This window comes from Chelmon rostratus, chromosome 4 (genome assembly GCF_017976325.1).
Source record: "Chelmon rostratus isolate fCheRos1 chromosome 4, fCheRos1.pri, whole genome shotgun sequence".
Classification (NCBI taxonomy): domain Eukaryota; kingdom Metazoa; phylum Chordata; class Actinopteri; order Chaetodontiformes; family Chaetodontidae; genus Chelmon; species Chelmon rostratus.
In genome coordinates this window covers 5,702,885-5,715,457 of record NC_055661.1, presented here as the reverse complement: position 1 = coordinate 5,715,457, position 12,573 = coordinate 5,702,885, and the positions used below count along the sequence as shown (strand labels likewise).

The following is a 12,573-nucleotide window of genomic DNA, read 5'->3' as shown; positions in this document are numbered from 1 at the left end:
CTTTCTCTGCAAAGTTTGTCTGATAAATTAATCGCAGTAGAAACTGGAGAAGAATAATTCAGTAAAGGCTCAAAATATAGAAATAAACATGTGTATTTTACTCAGCTTCTTTCCACATCATTCTGCTTTAGCTTGCCAGGCGACAGTACTGTTGAATAAGGACTCACCACATCAGCAGCCATTAGCCTGAGACACACGTTTGTTGCATGCAGGCAGTCTATTATTGTGGTTCTGGCCTGAAGCTTGTTGCAGTCATGTTGTTCAGGCCGTTGCACTGAAGCGAGACAGGATTACTGGACATTCTGTGGCACTAGAATAAGCATTATGTATTGTCCGTGTCTTCCTACTGAGTAACTCTATATGTGCTGAAAGTGGCGAGGCTGCGTCAGTCTCATTCCTAACCAGCGCTTCTACACCACACCTGCTCTCATCTTACCATGTAACCTTTTATGAGTGGGGATTTCAGAAATTGTCCAACAGGGTACAGTTAAACCTGCTGCTGGCCTCAACAGCAGACCCAGACTAACCAACCACCACCCTGCTCCTCTCCTCATTCATCTTACTACCGTCTACTTCGCTGGATTGTTTAAGTTGTCCAAATATGTGTCTTTAATTTTGTCAGCCATCTGTCAGAAATCATCAGCCATCTGTCAGAAATCATCAGCTCATCTAGTGGTTGTGGTGTAAGCAATAACATAATGCATGGTGAGCCGATATAAGAAGAGTCCATAGTTATCGATATGTCATTTCATATTGACAATGGATCAAATGACCATGTCTAATGTTACTGTTATTGTCTGAGTCTTGTTTACATCAGGAGCAGTTATTGGTTTTCAGTGAAATAGCTCTTAAGCCCAACTTGCTCAGAACCACAAAGTTACATACAACAAAGTTAGCAACTAGCTTGTGAACAGTAGCGACGGAGCCAGATACTGTATGTCCCCCATGAGTTGTTGAAGACCAACACAAAGCTAAAAGCAGTGAACATTGGACTCACATGACTCCAAATCAGTGCTAATGTTGCATTGCATCCATTAGATGTGTAAATCAGCAGCTGCTAATGAACACGTTTGTCATAACATCCTCATAAACTGATAATATGGTGAGTCTATAGTTACCACTACCACTAACTGATCAAATAGTCAATTAATGCTGCTTTTAAGTGTGTTTGGAGTCAAATGAATTGGTTTAACTAGTTTCAAGATGGAGATATTTGTTGTAAATACAGTGTAATAGAATGATGTGTTCATTTGCAGTAAAAACTCAATGTGAGAAGTTTCTGTCTTTGTCGTAAAGAGAAACATTTGGCTGGTAAATGGTGGTTAAAAGCAGTTTTCAGTAAATTTACTTAGAATGGGATCTGTGGATTATGACCAGGTTATTGTGATCTTCTTTGTGTATTTCCACAGCATGTGCTGCGCTCTGTCTGCACTTGCACAGTGTCCTCTTTCCTTCTCACCTTAGCTGGTAAGTTGGCACTGGGGATACGAGTGTTAAACCTGACAGCTGACGAGTTGTCTGTACTGGGAACGGTGCGAGGGACAGAGTACAGGTCAGTTTTTTCCGCTGTTGACAGATGGGTGCCAGTATATAGGCGCCGGCGCTTTGTCACCCTGCCTACTCCAGATACCACTGTACTGAGACGTGGAAAAGTTTGAGGTCAGTGTGCACAGTCAGACACGTCTCAATAAGTGACAATTGTTTGTGTCTGTTCGTGAAAATGATCTGATGTGTTGTTTCCACGTGTATCTGTGTCAGTTCATCCTCTTTAATTCTCAGCTAAAACACATGTGCAGTGAGTTTCCTGTATCAACACTTCTTAAGTGTCAGCTGCATCACCTGCTTCCTGTTTTCTCTGTTGTCTCGTCCCTCACGTTGCAGGGACAGTCAGTCTTTATTGGGAAGCTTGCAGACTCTTTCCGACTCCAAATGAAACCAACCCTGTTCAAATTTCCTTTACTAAACTTTTTCCTCTTTGCAAAAGATATGATTCAATCTGTAGAATTTTAAATGATCAATAATATGAACAAGGAACAGATAATTACAGTGTTAAACCAAAATACACAGGTACATATCTTCCTGTATAACAATGTTTAATATTTGTATTGAACTGTAAACATGAAATAAATGAAGTCAAAACCTGCATTTGGACACAAACCTGGGCTATAAAGGCAGTGGTATGGAGCATTGGTCCATGTTGTGTACTTGGTTCTTTCCAATAACAAAATAATAGCACAATAACGTAATTTAGGGATTATCATAAATTATACTTTAGTTAACAAAGCAAGTTATTGATTTTGGGGATTATCATCTTTTTTGAAGGTTTGGTATATAATAAAAACTCATTGACAAAAACATTAATCTAAGAGCGTGGTTTGTTTGCACTGTTACAGCAGGAGAATCGTCAAGAATGTATTTCCTCAACATTAAAAAGTGAGGGAGTATTTTTCTCTGAGAAAGCCTCCACCCTGGGGATTTGTGGCAATTATGCAATGTTCTGCTGACACATCCTCTGGGTAAAAACAAATCAGTTATGAGACCCGAGTGGCATTTGACGAGGTTCAGAAATACCCACAATGCTTGTGTCTTTAACAGAGGTCCAAGTGGTTAATAAAGTTTTTGCGGCCTTGCACGCGCTTGCACCTGTCACCCTGCTTCCTTTTATGGAACAATGCGAAAACCTCTGCATAGAATCTGAAAAAAAGATCCATGTGCTGCAAAATATACTGTATACTTACACTACTGCATCTACCTAAACTCCGCTGGTGTTCTTCTGTTCTCCTTTATCGACTCTTCATTTTATTTGTTTGTCGTACTTTTTCCGGCGTCGTATTTCAGTCCCAGATTCTTGGGATTCTGACACCTGACTGAAGGGCTTTTGAAGTGTCTCAAATGTCGCATAGTGATCCTCTCCAGCACCCCCCCTCCCCAACCCACATCAATCCCCAACTGCACACCCGAGCCCTCAGCTCTTATCACTGGCCACTCAATCCCTGACGTCCACAGGGGGCTGCACTTTAATTTGGAGGCCAGCCATTTGCTATTCTTAAAACTCATCTTTGCGGTCCAGTGTTGAGGGAGAGATCTCTGTTCTCCCTCCACTCCTTTTCTTCTGCCCGTAGCTTTCTCTTGCTAGTATGATTTTGTTGTCGTTTCCACTGAGCCTGCATGAAAGTGAACTTAATTGTTGAGTGAAAAGTTTTTGCCTTTTGTGAGGACGTCTGCTGTAAGTCAGCCATGAGCTCCAGTCTTGTCAACTCTTTAGCCAAAGTCTACGATCCAAACCCTCTTCATGGTCAGAAGCCTGGTGGAAGGAAGCTCTCTCTTAATGGATCGGACAAGACCCAAGCTTCATCATCTTCACCATCACCTTCCCCCCTTCATGACGCCGCCCTGCACTGCGTGGAGACCCGAATGGACTCCCTGAGCTCTCAGATGGAGCGCTTGCTCAACATGCAGCAGACCGTCTTGACCCGTCTGGACGGCCTGTCCCAGGATGTCCGAGGCATGGGTCGGGATCTGGCCTCCATGCATGAAGACGGCCACGGGGGGAGACGTGGGTCGGGAGTCAAGGTGTGCAGGGAGCTGCGCGGGACCGTGGAGAGGGTCAGCGAGCGGGTAGAGAGTCAGGGACGCAGGCTGGAAGGGGTGGAGAAGCTGGTGGAGGGCACCCAGCAGGTGATCAGCTTCATTGGCGAGGTGGTGAAGAGCTCCAGGCTGGTGGAGCTGTTGTTTAAACAGCCTGGAAACAAGGCTAACAAGAAGGTGAGAGCTTTAACATTACAGGCAAGGCTTTCCAGCAAGATGTGGCCTAAAACAACCTGAAAATCAAGTGTTCTTCCATCGAGCTGTCTGTGCTAATTCAAAGAGGAAGCTGCAGGGAAATGTTCCCATAGTTCTATTACTGTGTGCTGTGTCGTTAATGGCAACATAGTGAGAGGTGTTATTGCATTGTGATCATAGCGGCAGATGCATTAAGTTGCCCCAAAGGTTGCAAATGACATCGTCTTCATTTAGTATGTGACCAACTGACAGTGACATAATAAATAGCGGGCTCTTAAACCTGAAGATTTTGTAGGTAAAATATCAGCATCTTTAAATGGCTCTTACAGGTCTTTTAAATTCCCTCTTGGCGTGTAAAGCTGCTACTTATTCCTTCTGATATGGCTCCTTGTAAATCTATTATTAGCCGCACTGTACTCCAACATGTGTTCTCTGTAATGTTAAGTAATTTTCCTTCGTGCAGTGAATGCCGTATGCTTCGGAGGTGTAAATGATTACAGTCAGGCTGGTTATCTTATCTCAACCATGTCTTTATCAGCAGTGGGTTGGACTGCACTGCACAGCCTCAGTTTAGCACTCGTCTGCTCTGTTCTGAATAGGTGACGCTGCTGCATTGATTGATAAGCCGCGCTGTCGTCCTTCTATGACAGCCACACATAGTCTGCGTCACATTGTGCTTGTTTGTTATTCCCGACGCTTGGAGCAATATGAGGAATGCACAGAGGACTGTTGCATAGCTTGCACTGGCCTGTCTTTGCAGGATGTCTGCGTGTGTTTTGTGTGCCAGGTGGAATATCTGACATTCTGCCGATTCAGAAGCTGTTTCGAGGAATGGGCTTGTGCTTAAGCAAACATATTTATCACACCAGACACCATCTGTCAGACATATTAAATGACAGGGAAGGAGGGCAGGAGGGATAACCTCAACTTCCTTTCTGCCATTCTGTCAAAATTATCAGTGCCATTCATCAGAAGCATCTTTTAAAGATGTTGTCCTTACAGTATGTTCTTTAATCACCGTTTAGTATAACAGGTTTCCTGTGCTGTGCAGCATGTCATCTGCTGTAGATGTCATGTGACCTTTCCTCTTACTCGCCCAGAACATCATACTTGAGTTATGGGAGCAACCATAGAAACACTAACAAACACTCTGGCTTGCTCCTTGACTACTGCACAAATGGAAACACATATATGACCATGCTGTTGACATCAGAAATCAGTTTCTTGGCTCCGTAGCCATAGCTTACTTTTGACCCCATCCGCAATTGAAAAAGAACTGCTGCAGACACAAGACCTCACACAAGAGTCTGGACTTCTCATGTCTGTCACTGCGTGAATCCTTTATCTGATGCTTGATCTTTGTTTCTTCTTTCTACAACAAGGCAAAGGATGACAAGGATAAAGCCAAACTGAGCCTGAAGGGCTTGAAGGCCCAGAAGAAGAGGAGACCCCAAGACACGTCAGGTACGCTCAAACAGGAAATAATACTTTACCTCCAAATCTGGTGAGTTTCTGCAGAAACGTGCTTTGTTAATTGACGATCGACTGGAATAAATATGGACTTTAGCCAACAAATACTGTATTTTCGAAGCCAATATAGACATAAACAGTCTTGACACAGATGCCTTAGATTTCTTTTTAAATTGTGACCATGTTTCTATGCTCACATAACTGCGCATTTGAGCATGGTAGCATTAGCTAAGCATGTTAGCATTAGTCTAAAAAACAGTGACACTGACAGGAATTGAGGCATTCAGGCATCATGTTAGAATTATGCTGTTATGGACTTAAGCATTGCACAAGTGGAAATTTTGACCTGTTGATGGTGCCACATGAAAAGCTAGAGGGGACACCAAAGTCATTAGGATTCATCCTCTGATGTCATGCTCTAAATCTTATGGCAATCCTTTCAATAGTGGTTGAAATATTTTACTATGGATCAAAAGTGGAGGACGAGCTGACTGACATATATGATATATGTATATATCATAAGGGAACTGTGTTCATGTTGAGGTCTTTCATTCAAAACATACAGAATGGCAGTAGTCTCTTACGGTCGTTTGCTTTGTTTCTCTCACATCAGACACATCCTCGCTGACTGAACCTGTGCTGCAGAAACAAGTGGAGAAGCTCAACAGGCAGAACACTGAGCATTCCCATGGAACTGCAGAGGCTGACAATCAGAGAGGGGAGGACAGGGGAAGTGGAGGAAGAAGACAGGAGCCGGCAGAGCTGATCCTGGACGGACCACACACCTCCACCGCCCGGTCAGAGGAGAGGAAGAAGCCAGCCAAGGAGAAAGAGGAGGGGGAGGGGGATGTCTTTGAGGACTCAGAGTCAGAGGAAGAGGAAAAGGTGGAAGATGTTAGTCCAGGAGAGGCTGGACAAGTGGAGGATGATGGGAAGAGGAAGCATAAAGGAGAGGCAGAAGAGTCTTCAAAATCAGAAACAGCATCAAGCGTCATCCCAGATATCTGCAAGACCTCCCTCCTACCACAGGACAGGTATGTCAGCATTGTCTTTATTTTTAACATATACTTTTCTTTTATTTATGCAAGTCAGTGAAGTCACATAAGAGCAAATTCTCTGGAAGAAAAGGAAAAAATGGAATAAAGTAAAATCTTCGCGTTCTCGCTGTCTTATCTTATTAACACGTGCAGCTCTGAGGAGGTCGGCGATGTGGCCACTTGCAGCAAACGTCGAGTCACGGAGGAAGACCTGGTGAAGGACGACCTCAAGAAGAGCAGAGTGGAAGACAGTAAAGTGGAAAATGCCGACGGACGGGTGGCGGAGGGGGACGAGCCACAGGCCTCCAGATCTGACGAAGGAAAGACAGAGGTGGAAGAGGAGGGGAAGGAGGGTGAGGCGGCAGCGAAGGAATTTATCATCGGTGAGACGTTGTGTTTTGACAGCGCGTGGATGCATGAGAAACAATACCAGAAGACTGGACTGCTGCTCCCATTGAGAACACTGAGATAATGTGTTTGTTTTGTTAGTTTATTTGCTTGCACTTCAGGCAAATGCATGTAGGACTCCTGACCTCAGTAGCTGCATATGGGCCTGTTTGAAATCTACTTTTGTACCATGTTCAGGTGCAGCAGCTCTCCATGTAGACCCAGCCTTGTTGTTCGTTGGTGACATTTGACTTTTTGTGCCTCAGACTTTGAAACAGATCCAATGTCATAACACCATGCCTGTTCAAGTGTCACTAGCATGTCAGCCGGCACAGCAGATAATGAGACATTAGCATGCTGCTATTTTGATCCACTTTGTTCCTGGGGGCTGAGGCCTCTTTCTCCGTCTCTGTTTCACACTCAGCTACAGCAAACCTTTGATTCATTTTGTCTGTATGTCTTTATGGTTTCTCCAGACTCAAGCCCTCCGCCGTTAGCACCTTTCGATCACCGCATCGTGACTCCCAAACCCCATCAGATAGCCACCTATTACACTATCAACAGGGACGAGGTCCTGGGAGGGTGAGTGAAAAGAGAAGCTCTCAAGAGTTTATTTTCTTTCCGACACATCGGCCTTCTCTAATGAAATAACAGCAATCAGTGTCAGTGAAATAACGCAATCACACCCTGTGAGGGGACACCTAATAGTTTTTTCTAAGACTTTTTAATTGCCCTCTAAAGGGCGGATGATTGTGAGCCTCAGGGGAGAACTTGCGAAATAGCGGGTCTCTCTGATGTAATAGACCAGTGCTAAATCCTGCCTCTCCAACTGGAGATTACCCCTCAACATGCAAGCACATTTCTCAGATCCCTGACATTATGGCCCAGAATAAAGCCCTAATTACTGAGTGACTGAAGGAGCTTATTATGGTGAAGTAAGAGCTTCTATTAATTATTATTTTCATTATCAATAAATCTGAGTTATTTTTTTTTACAAATAATTGTTAATAGTTTGGTCTGTGAAAGTCAGAAAATAGTAAAACAAAATGACAAGTTCTCAGTGACCAAAAAGACATTTGGACATCTACAAATTGGGTCCGACCAATAGTTCAAAATATAATCCAGAGATAAACAGTTTACAATGATGTAAAACAGAGAAAAGCAGACAGTTCTATTTGAGATGATGGAAACAGCTATTATTTGGAATTTGACCATGACAAACTCAAAAAATCAAAATAGTTGTTGGTCATTTAGTGTTGATCCTGTATTTCTTTCAGCTCTAGAATGTGTTTTATAAATGCACACTCCAGTCCGTGGTACTTCTTCTGCTCTGCCTCTAGTATCCATGCATGTGTTTGACCCGTCGGTGTGTTTGCGCTTCTTTCTCTAGGGGGCGTTTTGGACAAGTCCACAAGTGCATGGAGAACTCGTCTGGTCTGACGTTGGCTGCCAAGATCATCAAAGCCAAGAGCCAGAAAGAGAAGGTGCAGTCATGATCAGCCAATGAAAGCTGAATACGAAACAGAATATGTCACTGGGATGCCTGCTTCCCCAGACAGTCTAATGGATGGTTACTTTTATCACTGCTAAGCACCATTAAGGATTACATTTCAAAAATAGACACAGCTCAACAGCCAGGGGGTGTGGGCAGGTGGCAATTTGTCAGCCCCATTGTGTGTTTTTGCCCCGGGTCACCCGAAAGCGATGTGAGACAGGTCAGATGTCCGAGCATAGCTCTGTGGTTACAGTATCATCTGAGATATACAAAAAGCTCAGAGCCCACCAAAAGCCCACAAACACAAGGCCAAGTCCTTGGCTGGCTCACATTGCTGTCTGTGATCATCCGTGACAACACTGACCGTGTTGGCAAGTCCTGACTGTCTGTCTGTCTGCCTGCCTGCTTGTCTCTCTGCACATTTTGATGACGCAGAGCAAAGGAAGCCCTGCTCCTCATCCCCAGTTTTTCTCTGAACTTTTTAAATGCACCTCTCAAATCTTGACTGACTGCTTCCAGTTTTGTTCAGTTTTGTTGTGAATTATCTTCAATTAATTTTCCACTCTGTGTGTTGTGATGTGTGCTGCATGTGTTTCTGTCTCGCTCTCTCAGGAGGTGGTGAGGAATGAGATCCAGGTGATGAACCAGCTGAACCACGCCAACCTCATCCAGCTCTACGCCGCCTTTGAGTCACGCAATGACATCATCCTGGTCATGGAATAGTAAGTCTGGGTACATGTGTGTGTGTTGGTGTGCGTTGTCTGTTCTCATTTGTCAGTACAAGAAAGCTACAACTGTGCGTGTGCTTCGCTTTGTGGCGCAGTGTGGAGGGAGGAGAGCTGTTTGACCGCATCATTGATGAGAACTACAACCTAACAGAACTGGACACGGTGCTGTTTATACGCCAGATCTGTGAAGGGCTGCAGTACATGCACAAGATGTACATCCTACATCTGGACCTCAAGGTAAACCTGCTTCAACTTAGGATCTCACATTTTCTCAGTCAGTGATATCTTTAGGTTTGCTGCTTTTCAGCTCAAACCTATACTAAAATGCCATTTTCCATTATTTATACTCTATTTTTCTTCTATATGGCTTTATCTTATTTGGTTTGGTTAAACTAATACAAACACTCCACTGCAATGACCATAAGAAATCTCCTTTTGGATGACAGGATGCATTAAAAAAAAATTCTGTCCTGTTTTAATGGCTATTTCTCTTGGCTATGTCCACAACATATGAAAGAAGAAAGAAAACACAAAACACAAAACCAGCAATTTAATTGAATTCTACTAAGCTGCTTTATCTGTAATCTTTCTCTTTTGTTCCATTTCAGCCAGAGAACATTCTTTGTGTCAGCAGAGCTACTAACAAGATTAAAATCATCGACTTTGGCCTGGCCAGGAGGTAACATTTCTCATCTGTTTCCAGTTAAAAGCTGTCATTGCAGGACTTTGTCAGCTGAGATTTATCTCTCACGTTTCTGCTCGCGTGTCTCTGACAGGTATAAACCCAGGGAGAAGTTGAGGGTCAACTTTGGAACGCCTGAATTTTTAGCTCCTGAAGTCATCAACTATGAGTTTGTTTCATTCCCCACAGACATGTGGAGCCTCGGCGTCATCACTTACATGCTGTGAGTTGTGGATGCTCATTCGCACACACACACACACACACACACACATATAAAAAGACACACAGTGGCATCCCTGACCTGTGTTTCCTCTTGGTCCAGGCTCAGTGGCTTGTCTCCCTTTCTGGGGGATGACGACAACGAGACACTGAACAACATCCTGGCCTGTCAGTGGAACTTTGAGGAGGAGGAGTTTACGGACATCTCTGACGAGGCCAAAGACTTCATCACCCGCCTGCTGGTGAAGAGTAAGAGCTGGAGGATGAGCGCAGCAGAGTCCCTCAGACACCCCTGGCTGTCAGACCGGAGTCTGCACTATCGGCTAAATCAGAAGGTAACCTGCACCTTATATTTAAGACCCTGTCTAAAACCATCTTAGTGCACGGTTAACCAGAGCTGTGGTCAGACCTCTGAACAGACATGACTCCTGCTGCCTTTTCCTGCCCACAGCAACAGCTAGTGGCACCTTGCAGAACATAACAAGCAGCCAGTCAGACCTCTTGTTGCTCTTCTGTGGGTTTTAGGTGGTACACTGCTTAACTAAAATTAAAGCAGTCATGAAATGGAAACAATGAATATTAAAGCCAAAGACAGACGATTATGAGCTGGAAAATGATGCCCCAATTTATTTATTGTTTAAATATATATATATATATATATATATATATATATATATACACTGTGGTGTGAAGTTGAAGTCACACCACAGTAATTTATTTTGTATATAACCCAACCCTGCATACGCTCATTCCCCTGAAAAGTGGGAGTTTCTCAGTGGCTGAATACTTCCCGGTTTGTGCCATATATATATATGTATATATATATATATGTATATATATATATGTGTATATATGTGTATATATGTGTGTGTGTGTGTATATATATATATATATATGGACACATTTTTGACTTTAGATAGTAGATGGTGAAGAGTGAGAGATACAGCAGGACTGCTTGAACACTTTTTTATGGAATCTTTTGAATGAATATTAAATCTTAAATATTTATCATACTTTTTTTTAATGTTTCAATTGAAAAGCATGGAAGTTCATTCCTGACCTTGCAGAGCTGTGAGACAAAGCACAGCCACTGTTATTGAACATTAGCTGCATAAACAAGTTGAAATAGATGATATGTGGACACATAAATCAGCGCTCATACAGGCGTTTGCTCCAATTCACTAAATCAGTGGATTCTCTCTCCCTGCAGAAAAACAAGTGCCACTCCACACATGCTCCTTCTCCAGAGAGCTAGACAGGTAAGAGCAACAACCTAAAGCACTGCTTCTCCACTATCAACAGGACTACTTATAAACTTGAAACCTGAAATCTGCCTTTCTTCTGTTTCCCTCCTAGAAACACTGTGAGGCCCTCAGCATGCCTTCTGACAATGTGTGGCCCTGGAGCCAAACACTGGACCAATGCTGCTATACCTGTATGGCTGCTGGAAAACTACTCTCTGCTTGGCATCCTTACTTTAGCTTAGCTCCACAGCTGGTAGTTCTGACCCGAATAGTGATAGAGAAGCCTGCAGGAAATAAAGAGACTTTTTAAAGGCTGCCTTCGAGGCCCAAACCACCTGTTAGCATGCTAACTGTCCCATAGAGCACAAACACCAGACTGAACCAGTGAGGACCTTCTAGCTCTGTGGTGAGTTACTGTAGCTGCCAAAGTCAAAGAGCCACCGGTATCACAATAGGGAATCACAGCAAAGTGTTAGACACTAAAAGCCTGAATCGCTTGTCACTTCTACAACTTCCACGTGTATCACTGAAAAAACCTGTAACTCATCGGTTTAGCATCAAACAGACACTGTTGTTCTCCCTCTGCCAGTGATCAGTTTGACATGTCGTCCTGGTTTGTTGCATGCTTTGCACTTTTTGGCCTATTTCTTCAAGATTAAGCAAACAACTTTAAACAAAATGTAGAGTGAATGCTGTTATTTAAATGATATATTTTTGTGAATACTGATTTTCTTTCTTTCTTTTCATTTACAAGTCTTATGAAATGTTAATCTGTCGCGAAACATAAAGTAAAAATAGGTGTAGAACTTGGTTGAAGTTGAAGTCACACCACAGTAATTTATTTTGTATATAACCCAACACTGCATACGCTCATTCCCCTGAAAAGTGAGAGTTTCTCAGTGGCTGAATACTTCCCGGTTTGTGCCATATTCAGCCCACATTTCTGGTATATTTCCTGTAGAATGGATTTCCTTCTGGACGCGTTCATGCCACTAGCTCGCCTTTGCTTCGGCAGTTTGGAGTAGCCCTCTCACCTTCCATGAAGGCATAACGAACAACAGAATACTACCTATGAACGATTCATGTTTATGACTGAAGTGGGTTCTTATGTTCATTTATTTACTGGTTCAACACCAGACTGTACTTGAAGTGCAAAGCTTTGGTTTAAGATGGGGTTATTTTCAGGGGAGACAAGCAGGCCTTCACTCAGTTATGCACATCCTACATGTGTAGATGCACAGTTCAGCTCGATGGAAAGCCATTAACAGCGCAGAGAAGTGCTTTATTGTCCCATTCTCTCTAAGAGAATGGAAGCTGGATGAATTTTCTTCACTCAGTTGTTGGCTGTTCCATTTGGAAATGGAAAAGCTTTGTGATTTTGAATACTTGTTTATTTGAATTTATGATACTTTTTTTCAAGTTTTCTTGTGCAATGATGAGACATAAATAAATGTAGAATATGAATAAGCAAATAAAGAAAGCACACTAGAAAACATTTGCAGCATTTCTTACAGTGTATCTCTTTGGA

The 12,573-nt window shown here is 43.0% G+C and overlaps 1 protein-coding gene across 1 annotated transcript; it reads left to right on the top strand.

The window, feature by feature from the left end:
- Window positions 1-3,110: 3,110 nt before the first annotated feature.
- On the top strand, window positions 3,111-12,491 carry mylk4b (myosin light chain kinase family, member 4b). Its single transcript, XM_041935605.1, has 13 exons — window positions 3,111-3,765; window positions 5,166-5,247; window positions 5,867-6,287; window positions 6,444-6,673; window positions 7,154-7,259; window positions 8,068-8,161; window positions 8,785-8,894; window positions 8,996-9,137; window positions 9,509-9,579; window positions 9,677-9,805; window positions 9,905-10,136; window positions 11,012-11,060; window positions 11,158-12,491. The coding sequence occupies exons 1-12, from the start codon at window positions 3,238-3,240 to the stop codon at window positions 11,054-11,056; spliced, it is 2,190 nt and encodes a 729-aa protein (XP_041791539.1). The 5' UTR covers window positions 3,111-3,237; the 3' UTR covers window positions 11,057-11,060; window positions 11,158-12,491.
- Window positions 12,492-12,573: the final 82 nt, after the last annotated feature.